At 44.5% G+C, this 18,982-nt stretch overlaps 1 protein-coding gene across 2 annotated transcripts in view; it reads left to right on the top strand.

Annotated features, from left to right (window-relative positions):
• The window catches only part of PRIMA1 (proline rich membrane anchor 1), a 67,897-nt gene that overhangs the window by 10,612 nt on the left and 38,303 nt on the right, over positions 1-18,982 (top strand). For both annotated transcript variants that reach the window (XM_063147642.1, XM_063147643.1), the window contains exon 3: positions 11,469-11,616. In XM_063147642.1, coding sequence (XP_063003712.1) covers positions 11,469-11,616 — 148 coding nt within the window. The remainder of the gene's footprint in view (positions 1-11,468; positions 11,617-18,982) is intronic.

Below are 18,982 nucleotides of genomic sequence, written 5' to 3'. Positions count from 1 at the left end.
AATGGGTTGTTTGTGAATCATGGGTTAGTGTGTTGTTTAAATGCAGCACGTTTTCCACAGAGTTGGTTATCATGTTGCCTGAGTGCACACTGTGCAGTGTGGCTTGTTAACCACCCTAAACAACCCAACAGCAAACCATAGGCTCTCAAAATGGCTTGTTGAGAAAAATAAGCTGTACTGTGTGCTTAACAAGCTACCCTGGCTGCATTCAGACAAGAGGCCAACCCACGGTTCCACAAATAACCCACTGTCAAATATTGAGTGAACAGTAACATTTAGGCAGTAAAGTCCAGGCAGTAGCTACCCACACATAGATTGTGATTTTTATTTTTGAGCAGTTAGCTAAATGAATGCCAGTCAGATGGTGTAGAACAGGGAGGGGAGAATATGGGTTTCATAGATCATTAAAAGACAAAATGAACTGTAAGATTTATGACAGACCCACTATTTAGCAGAATCTTTCGTTGGAAGGCACAGCTTTGTTGCCTTCTCACCTGCCAACCTGAGGCAGCTTGTATAGTCATTAGAGGAAGAAAAGAGCAATTACACATCATATGAGTCATCATGATTTTTGACAAGAGTAGACTTCCCCAGATCTTCCTAGTAATGTCATGTGATCAGAAGCTGAGGTAGAGCCTTTTTTGCTGTTTTAAAAAAATAAAGCAAAGGAGCTTTTTTGCATGTTAAGAAGATGTGTAGAGCAGTGGGGGCTGGTGGCTCTGATGTCAGTGGGGCAGTAAATCTGCTCCAGGTTTCTGTCAGAAACAGTCAGAATGCTAAAGGAGCTATCCAAGATGCTGTTCTATTTTGGGGATGGGATCCAGCTCCTTGGATAGCTCCATTAGAGTTCTGTCTGGTTCTGACTGAAACACAAAGCAGATTCAACAACCTCCACTGGTGTAGAGTAATGTCAGGTTTCATTTGTTCTTTATTTAATATCTGGAAATAAGGATTCAGAATCCTAACCTAGCCCTCAATTCCAGTATCACCCCCAAGGTTGGTTTTGCCCGTTTCCCTGCAAGTTCCACACTTCATCTGGCTGAAAAACCCGCATTTCACATCATGCTCCATTCTCAGCCCTCCACAGTGGTAACTTTTGACAATCCCCATAGCCCTGCCCACATGCAGCCACTGGATTGATCCACAGCAATAAACCAGTTCTAGCAGTTTCCGTCTCCACCAGGAGCAGCTGTTGTGTAAAGCTGATAGGTCTTCACTGCCCATTCAAAACCAACCAACCCCCCAAATACCTTGCATTACAACAGGGAACAATATATTATCACAGGGAAAATTCATTTTCCCCCAGTCACTGGGAGGATGGAAGCTAAGCTCAGTGGAAACAGGGAAGTCTGAGGCAGGTGGGCGGTGGCAGAAGACATCCATGTCCATGCTGTAAGGATTAGGCCCAAGAACTCACTGTGAAGCTTTGCATTTTCCGGCCGGGGATCTAAGTCAATCTTTTTTTCAGAGGACAAAAAAAGTATCTTTGGAACTGAGGAATGAATTCAACAAGTCAACCCCTTTCCCCACAGCATAAGCACTATGATGGTGTTATCAGTTGAGATATTCTGTGGAAGCATCTGCGAAACAGGTTAAAAGAAGACAGAGGCCTGTGTTGCTCCGTTATTGCTCAGTTACTGTAAACAACTTTGCTCGGTTACTGTAAACAACTTGCATGCTGTATAATTATGATATTACATAAAAAGTTTGTTTAGCCCAGTTTTTTCTGATATCATTCAGATATTCTAGCAGTTGTGTGCTGTTTAGCATTATCTTATTTTGGTATTCCCAACTGCTGCCTTCTGAATTGTGATTTTGTAAGGATTGGGCCCTACATCTCTGCAGCAACAATCCAAGAAGGCGAGGGAACAGATTCGAAGTCACATGATGAAGGGGGAAGGGGTGGTGGGACTACCAAGGACGTTGGAGATAGGGTGGGGCAACACTGACAGAGAGGAGTCCTTCCATATGCCGCTAATCAGTTGGATCAAAGCCAGCCAGAGATATCTCCTTCCATGGGATTGCCGGTGGAGGAAGAGTCAGAGGGAGGAGCAACTAGGGGATGTGAGGTGTTCTCACAGGTTGGCCACTCAAAAGAGGTCCTCAGGGAAGACCCTCCCAGAGGGCAGGACAAAGCTACTCAGGTTTTGTACTGTCGGCTAGCATTACGCAAAGCTGACTAGAGAACTTAGCTCAGCTTTGCTGTATGCGGATTACGTCCGTAACCTGACCAGGCTCTGGCTTGCATAATAAAAGTTATTTACTTCAGTGTGTGACTGCAAAGACGACTGGAGTATTGGCACTTGATACCTATGTTTCTGCAAACCCTGACTCCGTTATGCCACTGGTCCTCCATTTCTAAGCAAAGATTACGCAGTGAGAGTTTTGGCTATTTAACATCCTTGTGTCTTTTTCTGTAGCAGATGGCTTCTTATAAGAGTGGTCCATAGCTCAGTGGTGGACCACTTTCTTTGTAGGTAGAAGGTCCAGTGTTTAGACCCTGACGACTCCCATCTACAAAGGTCTCAGAAAGTGTCAACTCTGCCTGAAATGTTGGAGTTCCAGTGCCATGCAGAGAAGGCAATATGTGTCCTGTTCTAGACTAAGTCCTGACTCTTTGCAAGCAGCTAGGCAAAAGAATAGTCGATCTGGCAAGCAGATGGTTAAGCAGACAGGATTCAGTCCAATGAGGATTAGGCTAAGGAAAGAGTGGTCAAAAGTCCAGGCAGCAGTCAGAATACAGTCAGTCAGTCAGTGATGATCAGACAACAGTAGGAGTGGTCAGAGTAACAGACAGAAGGTCAAGCACAATCAGGTACATCACTTGGGACGGAAGCAGGGTCAAGAAACAATCCAAGGATCAGTAGCACAGAATATCCTCGGCAAGGCATGGGAAGCAAGGTAGCCGATACTGGGACTGACAGAGGTGTTGTTTCCAGCAACTCTTAAGTTACCAGTGAGAGCTGATATAGGTAAAGCTACTAGAACCCCACTCAGTACTCAGCTGCTTCTTGTCAGAGGCTTGCTAGATGGCCTCCTCATGAGGAAGGTCCAACTTGTGAGTATTCCTTTTCAGTAGGTGAGCACTCCTTTGCCTGGCAACCATCCTCTCATGGACTTTAAAGCACTGGTGTTCTTGAGGGCTAGGTGGTAGCCCAGCATCCATCTGCCTCTGAAGCTGAACTCTGGGCTTCTCTAGGAGGGTTCTGGACCATCTTGGCTAGTGCCAGGGTCTTCTGAGGCGCCAGCTGGTTCTGATGGTTCTGGCTCCTCCTCCTGAAGATGACTCTAGTGGTGGCATGACATCAGGGACCATGACAATATGGGGCTAGATCAGCCTTTCACAATCTGGTGGCCTCCCCATCAGCCCCAGCCAGGATGGTCAATGGTCTGGAATGCTGGGAGCTGTAGACCAAAACATCTGGAGGTCACCTGGTTGGGGGAAGGGTGGGCTAGGTTGACCACTGCTGTTCTCTTACAAAGCTTCTGATTTGAATCTTCTCCCTGCCATGAACTCAATAGTTGGCTTTAGGCAAGTTGTAGCACAGCCTTCCCTAACCTCTGGTGCCTAATGGATGGGTTGGGTTACGTATACCATCATCCCCAAACATGTTAGCTGGGGATAATGAGGTGTAGTCCTACAGATCTGGAGGGTACCAGTCAAGTTAAAGGAGGCTGCAGTAGCATCTCAGTCTCAGTTTCCTTTCCCATCATCTGTGTGTGTGTGAGAGAGTGAAATAAGACTGATTGATCTTGCATGATATTTAAAAATAATGATTTCGAAGATATTGTATGTGAAGCACAAAGGGTTCATCTACCACTCTGGGGATCCCTTCTATTGCTCCAGTCATTTTTTAAGAAAGCGGAAAGGGCAGAATGCCTTAAAAACTGAATGAAGATTGAATAAAACCAATGATATGGTGCACCATAAACCACAGTAGGAGACGGAGTTAAGCTATAATTCCATACTCAGCTATGCATGGCTAAGCTTATCAGCCTCAGAAGATCTATGTATGCATAACTGAACAGAATACTGAAACCTTAATCTTGAACATCATGTGTGTAGAAATGTCTTTCCATTGAAAAAGTTCATAACATTTAATTCTCATTAACTTTCTCTAGATTGCACCCAGTGTTCATGGATTGAAACCTCATATAGGCAATGGCTTAATAATGGGTCTGTTCACACAACATGCTAGCCCACACTCGATGGTTGAGTGGGTTGTTCGCTGAACCTTGGATTTGTGTGTTGTCTGAACCCAGGACATTTTCCACACGCGGTGTGGCTTGTTAACCATCCTAAACAACCCAACAACAAAACCATGGGTTCTCAAGGGAGCTTGTTCAAGAAAAATAAGCCACACTGCATAATTAAAAGCCACCTTGTGGAAAATGTCCTGGGTTCAGACAACAGACTGACCCCATTCATACATGGAAGGAGGTGTGCTGATTGGGGTAACTATGGAGAGAGGAAGGGTCGCAGATCCACTGCAAGCATTTCTGCCACATGACCGCAGAACCACACAGCAATGCATGGTTTCGCTACCACCACTCCCAATCATAGTTAGGGCACATAGTTCTGTGCATCCCACCCTCCCTCCTCCACAGCGTGAATGGGCTTTCCAGAGCCTCTCTGTTGCAAAATAAATAAAATGGTCACACAGCCATAGAGAAAGTCCATGGCGGCATGAACATCATGGCCTCAAAACCACCCGAAACCTGTCCCTACCGCCAGGGAGCCTGCCACACATCATAGTAAGCCACCCTAGGGCCCCTTAACCCTCCTGCTGCAGGATGCTTACCCTGGGTGGCCCTGTAACCACTGTGGTAGCAGTTTTTGCCACCCACACGAAATGCTAAGCCACCATAGTTGGGTCAAACCCCTTAACTATCATGGCTTGTTTATTTATTTATTTATTTAAAACCTTTCTTAGCCGCCTTTCAGAGCAAAGCCCTCACAAGGCAGCTTAGTATAAAATACAATAGCATGATGTTTGAACAGGCCCACTAATCCACCATTCAACAAGCAACCTACAGTTCAATAGTAACCCACACTCAACCATGTTTTGCAAAACCCGCTGTTCTCTTCTGTGAAAAATGAGCCTTGCAGAGCATCCCCTTGCTGACAGGTAGCACAGCACCCTCCTCACAGGGGAATCCATGTCTGCTTCAGAGCTACTTAACTGAAGGCAGGGTATTACTCTTCTTTTCTGAGTTATGATATTTGGGGAAATGTTAACTGGGTTCAGAAGACAATCTACCACCAACCGAAGATTATTTATTGAATTTACTAATATCCTGCCTTTTAGGGTAAAGGCAGCTTACAGAAATTAATAAATACAATATATCCGATAATGTCAGTGTGGTGTAGTGGTTACAGTGTTGGACTAGAACTCAGGAAATCTGGATTCTAGTCCCCGCTAGGCCATGAAGCTCATTGGGTGACTTTGGGCCAGTCACTGACTCTCAGCCTAACCTACCTCACAGGGCTTTTCTAAGGATAAAATGCAGAGGAGGATCATGCAAACCATTCTGGGTTCCTTGGCGGAAAAAAGCAGGATATAAATATAATAAATGAAATAAAGCTTTAAAAGCAAACCAAACAAATCAACAATTAAGACAGCAGCCACTGAAACATGAATCCAACTAAAGCTGACTAGAACGGAAACATCCACTTACAAGCCACCAAGGAGAGACCATGAGTGTCATTGTTCTTGGTGAAAGGCACGGTACAAATCAAATCAGATCAAATCTCTTCTATAAAGCTGAAAGTAGGTGTGTTGGGTTTGTATGTCCAGAAATGTTTACCCACTTCCAGATGAGTTAGAAACTTGAAATTTGGCATGCTGATAGGTCTGGATGTACAATGTACCAGAATTTTTTTAAAAAAACCACACACCTGAATATTTGGATTTTAAGTATTTTTAAAGAATTTAATTTAAAAAAAAAACACCCTAGGCTTACACCTACAACTCCCAGCATGCCTTGGGCAGGAAGCCAGACCTACTGCCCATTAGCAGCCATTGTGAGAAAACACTTTGTATAATAATATAAGAATCAATTTCTCAAGGACTGGGTGTTCAACCTTTGAAGCTACACAAAGCTGCTTCCTTATGCTCCTTGCTGAAATAAAAATCTTCTTCCAACTAAAAGATGAATAAATTGGAAATATGTTTTTTATCAAATGCACGTTATTCATGGACCCAGGCAATGCTGGGTATATCAGCTAGTCAAAGAATAAATACATGTTTAAGGGACAATCTGACAACGATGTTAGCCATCCAATGGCTTTATCATCACTAAAGGGGCTCTCAGATATTATTTTACAGCCTTATTTCCCCCCGCTGCCAGTAGCAGAGAGACTGCAATTCTGATCATTGGGGGAGGGGAGTTTAAAACCTTTCCCACCTTCTCTCTGGCCTTAGCTAGACCTAAGGTAGAGTGACCATATTTTGGAAACCAAAAAGGAGGACAACATGGTCGCCCCCAAGGGGGCGTGTCCAGTACCAAGGGGGCATGCCCACCCGAACATAGCCTTGGTCACATGTCTGATTTTACAGCACACATTTAAGACAAATCTGTTCTACATAACATCTTAATGTTCAAATCACTGAAATAAAGAACAAGTGAGAGATTCAATGTATCTGAAATTAACTTCACTCACTCCTACTTTTGTAGGTTTTGCTGTACTTTGAAGCTTTTGCTATACTCTGTGTGTTACATTCTCCCCTTCCCCTCAAATATCTTTTCTGACTGTATCTTCACTCATTGCAAGCTGCTGTTGTTGTTAACAGGGTTTGCTACTGGCCCCAGATCTGTTTCAAATTTGGTATGGCTAAAGCTCTACCTAAAAGCTATCATGGTGCCAACTTTCAGCTCTTTATCTTTAAAAATGACAGTTTTAAAAATAATGATTTTAAAACCTCAATTTTTAAAAAATTCCTTAAAAAATCAATGGATGAACGGATCTGTTTCAAATTTGGTGTGGCTAAAGCTCTACCTAAATCCTATCATGGTACAAAGTTTCATCTCTTTAACTTTAAAAATGACAATTTTAAAAATAATAATTTTAAAACCTCAATTTTTAAAAAAATTCTAAAAAATAATGGATTAATGGATCTGTTTCAAATTTGGTGTGGCTAAAGCACCACCTAAATACTTTCATGGTGCAAAGTTTCATCTCTTTATCTTTAAAAATGATGATTTTAAAATAATAATTTTAAAACCTCAATTTTTAAAAAATCCCTTAAAAATCAATGGATGAATGGATCTGTTTCAAATTTGGTATGACTAAACCCCTTCCTAAGAGCTACCCTTGTGCCAAGTTTCATGTCTTTATCTTAAAAAATGACGGAGTTAAAAGCATTTTTGTTAATTCCCATTAGAGCTGCTCTTTGAAAAAAAAAAACAAATCAGGATTTCCCCTCCCCCTCCCGAATTTGCCATCAGAAACCCGGACAAATCTGGGCAAATCCGGTCATATGGTCACCCTACCTAAGGTTTATCCTGGGATCGTCCCGGGGTCATCTCTATTCATGTAAATTACACACGGGATCCCAGGAGCAGGCAGGGACAACCCCGGGATAAACCTTAGGTCTAGCTAAGCCCCCCCCTCTCTCTCTGTCTGTGTGTGTGTGTGTGTGTTGGTGTTGTGTGAATGTGTGTGTATGATGTGTGTATGTGCGGTAAGTTAGGTAGTCCCATCCAAATGTACAACTCCTGGAGGTTTCCACTGTCCCAGTGTGCCCCCCCAACCCCAAAATTGGCCCACCCATGCTCTAAACTATGGTTAAAGCCAACAAGGAAAATGGATGAGGAGGGAGAGACCCACTCACTTGTGACCCACTCCTGTTTTTTTAGCCATGGTTAAGGGTTCCTCATAATTATTTAATACAAGGACAACATCATTATTATTATTATTATTATTATTATTATTATTATTATTATTATTATTCAGTCCGGAAGCTTCAGCTGGTACAAAACAGAGCAGCCCGTTTACTAACAGGGACTGGCCGGCGAGATCACATTACGCCAGTCCTTTTACAACTTCATTGGCTGCCAGTCCAGGTCCGGGCCCGATTCAAAGTGCTGGTATTGACATTTAAAGCCCTAAACGGTTTGGGGCCAGGTTATTTGAAGGAACGCCTCCTCCCATAAGTACCTGCCCGGACCTTAAGATCATCTACAGGGGCCCTTCTCCGTGAGCCCCTGCCAAAGGAAGTGAGGCAGGTGGCTACTAGGAGCAGGGCTTTCTCCGCTGTGGCACCCCGGTTGCGGAATGAGCTCCCCAGAGAGGTCCACCTGGCGCCTACACTGTACTCCTTTCGTCGCCAGCGGAAGACCTTTTTATTCTCTCAGTATTTTAACACTTAATTTTAACTTTAATTTAAATTTTACTGTTCTTACTCTGTATTTTAATCTTCTATCAATTTTGCTGCGTGGTTTTATCCTGGTTGTGCTGTATTTTGTATTTGTGCTTTTAACCTGTTGGTTGTTTTATTATGGTTTTAATTTTTGTGAACCGCCCAGAGAGCTTCGGCTATTGGGCGGTATAAAAATGCGATAAATAAATAAATAAATAATTATTACCACAAATGTCACCAAGGCAGTGTACAACAATTCAGATGATGATGATAATGATGATGATGATGATGATACATAAAACAACAGCCAACAACTTTAACCATAAGAGGGAAGTTGGCAGATTTCGTGTGAATGAATTTGTTTTTCCTATATTTGGTAATAGAGTTTGACAAGCTGTGAAAGTACTGAAAGTTTTTTTTTTTAATGTGTGTAGTGTTGGAGGTTCTTTGCAGTTCAGCTAAGCGTAGTATTTTTCTGTTTCTCTCCCACCCACGCACCCCTTTCTTTCCCTCAGGTCTCTGAGGTACAAAATGCTATCTCCAAGGCATTAGAGAAAGAATGCTTTACGTTTCTGCATCTGGGCATGTGATGATCTGCATTGTACTACACATGGGTAGTGGATTTGTTATGCTCTTTTCTTGTTTTTTCTTTCCTTGATTTTTTAAATTTTATTTTACTTGGCTAGAGGAGGGTACATGCTATGTATGTAATACTGATGCTGTTAGCAAGGAGGTCAAAGAAACCACACTGGTTCCTTTTCAAAGGATTAACATTATATAATAATCATACAAATGTTCAACTACAATGACCATAAAGGTCCCTGATAATACCATTCTTTGCATATTCCTGCTATGGCTCTTTAAAAAAACCAAAAGATTGTTTTCTATCAAGTAAAGCAATTAACTTTACATTTCAGTTTAATGACATACTAATGTGATGCTTTGAGTGATAGTATTCAGTATCACACATACATTATTCCAGTTATTGAATGAAATTCATCATTAGACAGATATACCTGAGGTACACTGAAATAAATGAGATTTACAGCATGATCCTATACAAATAAGTCCTGTTGAGTTCAGTGCAGGTAAGTGGGTATAGGGCTGCAGCCCAGGGGTAGCCCAAGCAAAAGACAGGATGGCGCTCGCTCCCCCTCCTCTATTCCACTGCACTGGCAGATGGATCTGTCTTTAATGCTGACGATGGGACAGTATCCTCCACTGCCCCTGAAGGCTGCAGGTTAACTTAGGGGGCACAGAGCAGGCTGCATGTCCCACAGCTCTCTCTCTCCTCCAGTGCCTTGCTACCACCTCCCAGGATCTGCTGCCTGAGGCAACTGTTTCATTTTGCCTAACAGTAGGGTGACCCTATGGAAAGGAGGACAGGGCTCCTATAACTAACAGATGTATAGAAAAGGGAATTTCAGCAGGGGTCATTTGTATGCATGCGGCACCTGGTAAAATTCCCTCTTCATCACAACAGTTAAAGCTGAATGAGCGCTGCCCTCTTTTGCATCTGGTCAAGAGGGCAGGGCTCCTGCAGCTTTAACTGGCTCATGGAGGTTCCCAATTTGGCCCATGGAGATTTGGGCTCCTCCCATGGGCCCTGTCCCTTCCTCAAGTCCCACTCCCTGACCTGGAGGTTATTGGGCGCTTGAGGAGGAGCAGGGAGAGGAGTCTCTTTGTCATCTTCAAACTTTAACTGGAGTTCACGTGAGGATTCCAGATAGGAGGTAGAGCAATGCACTCGGCTGGTGCTTGCAGGGCCTCAAGTGCGCTTTGCTTCCTCTATGCCCCACGTGCCATCCTGTGCTGCATGAAGGGACTTTGCTGGCTGTAGCAGGAGTTCCTGCAAGTGCCACCCGAGTCCCTTCCCTTCACTCAGTGTCCCAATCATAAGCACACAGGGCATGAAGGAAAGGCCCAACCAGCTCAGTTTCACTTGCCAGGTGCCTTCCTCCAATGGGGAAGCCTGCATGCAGTGAAGACAGGTCATCCACTTGGTGTGCCAGCTAGGAATCAAAAGATGTCATGGGGTGTGAGCCCACTCTCTGGTGTCATTCAACCCATGGTTGGCCTACAGGGGAAAACAGGGGGAACGGGGTAGAATTCATATCAGGAGACAGCCTGGAAGGTGGACGAGTGCAATTCAATGGCCTGCTTTTGATCTCCCCACCACAGTGAAGAGAACAAGACCCTTTCTACACCATGGATTTTTCCTAGGGTCATTCTGGGGTCATCCCTATGAGTCCAAATGATGCAGAGGGGATCCCGGGAGCAGGCAGGGATTACCCCTTCATTTGCCCAGGATAAATGTTTCTGCAGTTATCCCAATTTTTCCCGCGGTCCCAAGACCATCCCCAGGACCGTGGGTGGTGTGGGCGCCCATCCTGGCTTCTTCCCTCCTCCCAGCAAGTAGTGGGGGTCAACAAAGAGGGAAGGAGCCGGTCTGGGGGAATCCAGGGACATTGGGGTGGGGGGGGAGCGAGGTCAGGGCTTTTAAAAAAAAACGTACTCTTTCGATGGAGAGCAATTGTGCTCCCGGCTCATTTTTTTTTTAAAAAAAAAAAATGGCGCCCGCGTCCCTCTTTGTTTCTGGGATGTCGTGCTGGCATTTGTACACTAGGGGATGATCTTGGAAGCAGGTAAGTCCGGGATCGTCCCCCCTCTCTCCCCGAAGGCCCTTAGGTGTAGAAAGGGCCCAAATGACATTGTGTCACCAATGGCCCATAATGTGTGCCTATGCACGTTTTGCTTTGGAGCCAATATGGAAAACATATCAAAGCTGATGTGAAGTTGTGCACCAATTGGCAGCAGTTTACACTCCTTACGGATCTTTCTCTCAAAAAGCCATAGAGATAACTAAATCTGACATAATTCTCCTATGTGTTTTCACCTATACGAATCATCCCAAAAGCATTCCATGGGAGCAAATGTTTTATGGGAAGAGCCGTAACTACAAACTTTTATGGACTCCTCTGAATGTGTCTATGTAGAAGTCATGGTACTACGCTCTGCTAGCTTTCCTACCTGACGGCATTTGTTACTGTTTTAAAGTTGGAGATGTGCATTCAGAAAGTAATTTTTGCTACTTTTCCTTTGCAGATCACTCAAGGTGAACCTCAGAAATCGTGCTCCAAGCCTGTAGCCGAGAAAGTTACAGACAGTTGCCAACAGATATGTCAATGTAGACCACCTCCGTTACCACCGCCACCACCACCTCCACCACCACCAAGGTTGCTTGGGATCCCATGTAAGTAGAGATTGCTACTACTACTTCTTGTTGAGTCCAGAAAGGCTACTAACTGGGCAAGGAAAATGCGGAAGAGCATCAGTGAGTGGGTGGGAGCCAGTTTCACTAAATGTGCATTTTTTTTTCTAACAGGGAATAGGAAAAGATTCTAATTAAAGATGAAATGTGTTTTGGCTCACTGAACAGGGATTTCTTCCGAGGAGCCAGACAAATTCCCTCTGTTCTAAACCATATGGCTCTTCTCTCCAAGCGGCTCATTGGAGTCCTAATGTGGTTTATTTCCAATGTTGTCTTATGATTTGCATCAGCATGTATTAAATATTTTATGATCTGGCGTTTAGATGAATTTATAGTTTTCCCTAGATACTTTCTAACAAACTCGCTTCCACATGCAGCTGTGATACATGATTGTACGCTGGGCTTTTTCTGTTGGGGGTAAGAGCCAATCACTGCTTATATCAGCAGGGAGTCTGCCCCGATTATTCTAACTTTAACATTATATAAATAATGTTGTTCTCTCAAATACCAGCTCCAGGTTTTGGGGGGTCCTTGGGCACCCTCGATAGGTCCTGTCCCGGAGGGAGCCTATCTCCTCTTTGCCATTATCACCAGCTGCTATTGCTCCGCCTCCTCTTGCTCATCATTGCTCCCACTTGCTTGCTTGACAGGCAGAGAGACAATGAGCAGGCAGGCAAGAACCTGAAGCTCCTCCTTCTCACCACTACCATTGTCTGGCCGGAGGGAGAGGCAGGTGAGTGAGCAGGTTGCAACAGTGAAGAGGAGGAGCAAGTCCACATGGGAGTGGTCAGTGGGCTCCTGATGGGGTGTGGACCCTCTGCAAATGCCCAACCGTACCTACGGTTGTTGCTGGTCCTGGTCCTCTCCCTAGATGTGCGGAGAGGGAGTGGTTAGCAGAATTTGCTGGCGCTTGGTACGATATAGGAGTAACCACAGAAAACAGTTCATGGCTGTCCTGCTTGGAGATGCAGGAGGTGGCTGCACGGTCACCTGTTCATTGTGACTTAGTACTGTGGAGGGACCAAAGGAAGGGGATGCTGCTTACCAAATGATTCTGCAGTTGGAGAAGTCACTATAGAAGGAGTTGAGTGCTGGCTTAAAAAGCCCACGCCTCCCAGCGAGGAGGAAGCAGATTACTAAACTGGAAAACATGCAGCATCACTCAAAGGAAGTCAACGTAATTCCGATGTTGGGCCATGGCTAGACCTACTGGGTCTAGCACGATGGAGGGGGTATGATCTCGCAATATGGTTATCGGGAGATCTCCCCCTCTGTCTACATGCAGCGTGCGATGTCCCAGGAGGAAGAGGATGTCGTGCCCACCATTTTGTTTTTTAGTTTTTTATCGAAGAATGTGCAAACATTACCCCACCCCCGATGGGCACAGAGCTCCTGATGACCTGGGCTATCAATGGCTACTAGTCCTGATGGCTAGGTGCTAGCTCCAGTATTAGAGGCAGCAAGGCCTAGTTGCTGGGGAACGTGGGTAGGAGGGTGCTGTTGCACCATGTCCTGCTTGTGGTTCCCTGGTCGACAGCTGCTTGGCCACCGTGTGAACAGAGTGCTGGACTAGATGGACCCTCGGTCTGATCCAGCATGGCTCTTCTTGTGTTCTTATGAAATAGCAGTAAAGCTTTCAAAACATGGGTTACAGTTGTATCCTCCTCCTTGCCATGGCTAGTATTGGCAACTACCTTGATATTAGGACCCAAATTAAAACCACTATAATATGCAGAATATGAAGGCGTTTCTGTCAGGACTGGGAGGTACGTATGTTTAAATTATATGCAGACAAAAAGGAACACCATATTTGAAGCCTTTATAAAGGTGATCTTGTTTTGACCACAGAGCACTTCAGTAATTGAGAACGTTGAGAAAACAGCAGGAGAACATTTCAGTTTCCCGGGACACACAGTTGCTCACCTCAATGTCCCCATACTTCTGACAAAAAACAAGTCTTCAAAGGGAAGCTCCCATGTGAAGCTACTGAACTAGAATGGATTAGCAAATCCAGTTGTGTTGAATTCAGACTACAGACAAGAGGGGAGTTATCTTTCCCACGACAGGAAACAATTGTTCCTTTTAAGATGTCAAATTAGCATTGTAAGAAAGACATCCTTATCGCCATTGATTGCTGTTCTGAATGGGCCTCCCTCTCCTTATCTTGTATACATTTGGTTCTGAATACAAATGTGACAGGCCTACTGCTGTGTCTTTCGTGCATTGTTTACAAACTGGAGGACTGGGTTCCATTTCATGAAAGCTTCTAGCACAATCATTTTGTTAGCCGCAGGAATCCTAATTGTTTTTGGTAGGGCTGACATGAAATCTACCACCCCCACACACATGCAAATATAGTCAGGGCCGGCCCTGCCGTTAGGCAGAGTGAAACGGCTGCCTCAGGCAGCAGACGCTAAGGGGCGATGAGTGGACAGACCTAGTGTACCGTGCAGCCTGCCCTGAGTCCCCTATACTAGCTGTCAGGGGCGCTGGAGGATGCTGTGGTATTGCCCGTATTAGAATAAGTTTCAACAGCTAGTCCACTTGACTTTTGCATATGGAATGGGAAAGGTGCCGTCTTGTCTTTGGCCTGAGGCAGCTAAACGTTTTGGGCCTGCCCTGCACCTAGTTAGTCTGTGAAGTTCGGAGGGTCATTATGGCAATTTTCAGGGAGGACAGCAGAAGGGCTTAAGACTACTGGTGAGCTGTCCACCAGTGATTAGCACTCTGCAGACTCACAAGTGCTAACGGGCAGCTGCCCTTCTTCCCTCCCAGGAGGCCTAGAACAAGGGCAAAAAAGCATTGCTCTCATTTTGGCTTTATGACGATGCTATGTGAAGTCATGCCTTCATGAAGCCAACCAAGAGTGAGGGCAATACGTCCTGTTCTCTTTGAAGGCCTCCTGGGCAGGAAAAAATAGTGGCTGTCTGCCGCCCAGATTCCAGTGAGAATCATCTTTGTCTTCTCCTCCAAGACTATGAAATCTGTGGCAGTGTTCAAAGGAGAGCAGAGAAGGGGAGGACTGATTTCATCCCCTTGCTTTTTTTGACTCCCAAACATCCCTTGACAGAATTTCATTTAAAACATTCCAGTAAGAACTTGCAGCCTAGTCTTATGTTTTTTATTTTTTTGCATTAACAAACTAGCACAGCTACCCTTTCAGAATTAGAAATATACAGGGGCTCTGTACAGCTCACCAATCTGCGCTGCATTGCATGGAACTGTGCAAATGGTCGTCACGCACAGGGGCAGGAGGAGAACTCACGATGGCTTCTTCTCCCTACACAATCATCTGAAATCAGTCACACTGGCTAGATTCACACAACATGCTAACCCACCATGGATTATCATGTTGTGTGAACGCAGTGCTTTTTCTGCAGGGTGGGTTATTCTGTTGTCTGAACACTGTGCAGCGTGTTTTCCACAGCGTAGCTTGTTAACCATGCAGTGTAGTTTATTTTTCTCCAACAAGCCGCCTTGAGAACCCATAGCTTGTTGTTGGGTTGTTCAGCATGGTTAACGAGCCATTCTGCAGGGTTCAGACAACAGAATAACCAATGCTGTGGGGAAAGTACTGCATTCCAATAACACAATACCCTACCCTGCAGAAAAAGGGCGGCATTTAGACAACATAATAATCCACGGTTCAACAGCAACCCACACTGTCTTAGCCTGTTGTGTGAACTCAGCCACTATGTAGTGCAGATGGAGGTCTGTGCCCAGTTCATGATTGAGTGGAACTCTCTATAGATACATCCAAGTGATCCTGAGACTGGACACCAGTCAGAGCTGGCCTTAGGGAGTGGGGGGCAAGCTGGGCAGTCACCCGGGGTGCCACACTGAGTTGAGGAGGGCACCAAGCTGCAGTGGATGTACCAGCTCTGTATGTGCATGGCCATTGCAGAATGGGAGCTGCCGTTATTGTGGAGGTGGGTGACCCGCGGGAGCTGTGCGTGCACATTGTACTGATAATAGTCATTATTACAATAATTGCTAGCTTCTTTTATCACAGTTCATTGTGTCATTAAAGAGGCCTGTGGGGAGTCTTCTCATTGCACACTGGGAAAGGTGCCTACCAGGTCAGAAGTAATGCCTAACAGCTAAAGGCCTTCACAGGAAGGCATCTTGTTATTACAGAAAATTGCCAGTTGCCCGTGATCCTACAATTTGGTCCAATGCTTAAATAATTATCTGTATATATCATTACGGGAACACAATATTTATGATACCAGATATATATGACTTACTATATTTTATGATACCTGTCACCCATTTCATCTTGCCAAAGGAAAACGTGATCTTTATTTCCAAATTTAAAATAATAAGACCAATTCTTACAGTTAGATTACTGCAACATGTTCTACATCGGTCTGCCCTTGAAGCGTGTTCAGAAACTGCAGCTAGTGCAAAAAGCAGGTTGCTTTCTAGCATGCACTTTGTTGACCATATTACACCGGTCCTGCATCAACTTCACCAGCTGCCAGTTTGTTTCCGGGCACAATTCAATCTGCTGCTGCTTACTTATAAAGCCCTAAATGGTTTCAGGCCAAGGCATCTGAAAGACTGCCTCCTCCCGTATGAACCTGCCCGTAGTTTAGGATGTACTTTGGAGTCCCTTCTGCATGTCCCATCACCAAGAGAAGCTAAGTTTGTGGGAACGTGGGACAGGGCCTTCTCTGTGAGGGCACCCCAATTGTGCACCACTCCATAAGGAGGTTAATTTTGCCCCTTCTTCACATAGTTATAGGCAGGATGCCAAAATGTTTTTGTTTTTCCTCTTTCTTAATTGCGCTGTCTGTGATGTTCTAGGTTTCTAACATTGCAATCTTAGGCATGTCTACTCAGAAGTGAGTCCCACTGAATTCAGTAGGACTTAGTCCCAGGTGAGTGTGTATAAGATTGGAGCCAAAATTGGTTTAAAGTTTTAAACTGTAAGGGTTTCAAAGAAGCATTAACTGAACTTATGGAGAAAGGTATTTGCTAGAACTGGTGCTGCAGGGAAGGAAAGAAACTCATTTGTCCTTTTATTTGTTTCTTCTTCTGTTTTCATTTTCTTCCTCGGATGGCGGGAAGGCAATGCCAGTTTGTCTGTATCTATGCCACACCACAGGGTGTAAAGCAAGGAGCAAAGCAACAGTATTTTGAATTATTTGGCAAAGATACTGTATATTGGTAGCTTTACAAACGGAAGTTAGTAGACTTTGCTTCAGGAAGAAAACGTGCCCCCACTCATGGAACACAAAGGACATCAGAGTGGCTCTTATCAGTGGATGCTGGTGGCTCCGAGTTGGGTGGGGCTACTGAATCGTATCCTCAAAATAGGTTCAGCACCTTGGATATCTTCTTTAGAGTTCTGGCTGGTTCTGACTAAAACCAAGAATGGATTCACAGCCCCACCCAAATCAGAGCCCCTAGCCCCCACTACTGTCTGCCTGTCCCTTTTTGTTTTTGTTTTAACTTCTGGGCTGTATCTGGTGTGACTGCTTTGTGTACCGAGAGCTGCATGCAAGCAGAAGGTGCTTCCATCCACTTTGGGCTTGATGTGCAATAGCACTTTGCAAATGGGGTGCTGTGTGAGCATTAAGGCTGTCACCCAATAAAAGAAACCGCACTGGACTAATCACACAACTTTGTTTCTAATCAGTGAATTGATGCTTTCATTGATTAAGTCTGCATACATTTGCAAGAGCATATAACAATATTTTTAAAAGCCTACTCTCTTGTTGTTTTTTATTGATTCAAATTAGTTCTATACCGCTTAATATATCAAAATCCCTCAGCGGTTTACATTAAAATATGAGATAACAATACAAAACAAGATAAAAATAATAAATAAAAACAGCTAAGAACATGGAGAGAACAATCGAACGGCCCCTAGACAGCACCTGGAGTTTGGGAGGCATAGGATGGTTCAGATTCCTGCAGCAGAGGTTGGAGACAGGACTCCGACATCGGACCCAGGAGTCTTGCTGGTGTAGATAGGCATGTTCTCAAGAGGTGTTTAAGAGGCCCATTCTCTTCGCTCATGCACGGGAGAGGGTTCCAATGGGTGTTGATAGTACTTACACATATTGCACCAGTCCCTGCCTTAAGATTTTAGAAAGCTGCCTTATTATCAAGACAGATTGGGTTGGCTATCAAGCTTAGTGCTGTGTACTTTGACAAGTGGTGGTCTCCAGGGTCTCGGGCAGAGAAGTGTCTTTTCCATTACTTGCTTTCTGGTCCTCCTCTCTTCTCTCTTCTCCTTTCCTCTCTCTGCTCTCTTTTCTTTTCTTCTCTTCTCTCCTCTTTTCTTTTCTTTTCAAATTGGAGAAGCCAGGGATTGAATCTGGGACCTTCCACCTGAAAAGCAGTAGTTGCACCACTGAGCAGCTACCTCCCCCAATCTTTGATGTTAGGACCAAACTAATTGGTTCCATTGTCAGTATGACAATGGAACCAATTGCCTAGGGAGGTCGTGGGCTCTCCCACACTAGAGGCTTTCAAGAGGCAGCTGGACAACCATCCATCAGGGATGCTTTAAGGTGGATTCCTACATTGAGCAGCTCTGCTATTCTATGATTCTAGATGTGACAAGAGAGCTCTGTGATCGGAACACCTGACATATTTTTCTTATGCCACAGGCAGCTGGCGGGGCGGCATCCTTGTTTATCCCTACGTTTTTCTAATTGGGGCCAATAACAGTTATTAGGGAGATTTTCAGTGTGAAAAGAGCACAGGAGAAAAGGTTAGCCCCCCACATGCCATGGGCCCACACTGCTTTTTGTAAGACAAAAAGGTGCCAGGGTTTTGTTTTGTTTTACCAAAACCAGATGTGGAGAGGGATGTGAATTGGGAGTTTGGCACTTAGCTGATTAACCCGTCCCCCTGCAGCGTGTGTGTATGTGTGGATTCAAAAACAGCTTGTGATTCGACATGGAGGCATTGATTAAGGCTACAGTTATACTGAAAATAATTAAATTGTCCTACTTCATGTGAGCAATCTTTTACACATACATAAAAGGTCACTCAGGATCACAGCTGTGGAATTTAACAGGTAGCTGAAATAACCGCTGACGTGTGAGTTGAAACCACATAGACCAGGAACTAGTTTGTTGGATGCATCTTCTTTGCTATATGCATTTTTATCTCCTTATAGCCTTGTGAACTCCGCAAAAGCCTGCCCTGTGCTCTCAGTTAATCCAACAAAAAATCATTACACTCCAAAGAGACTGACATCATGGGCTAGGATTCCTCATCTCCGAGTATCATTGGGCTGTTGTTGTCTTTTGTTTTGTTGTTTTCCTCAGAAAGAAATCTCTTTCATCTCTGGAGCTCAAGGTCTCAGCCACCATAATGGACCTAATTT

This window comes from Elgaria multicarinata, chromosome 2 (assembly GCF_023053635.1).
Source record: "Elgaria multicarinata webbii isolate HBS135686 ecotype San Diego chromosome 2, rElgMul1.1.pri, whole genome shotgun sequence".
Classification (NCBI taxonomy): Eukaryota; Metazoa; Chordata; class Lepidosauria; order Squamata; family Anguidae; genus Elgaria; species Elgaria multicarinata.
Note: the sequence above shows the minus strand (reverse complement) of the source record. Positions and strands in the feature narration are given on the sequence as shown.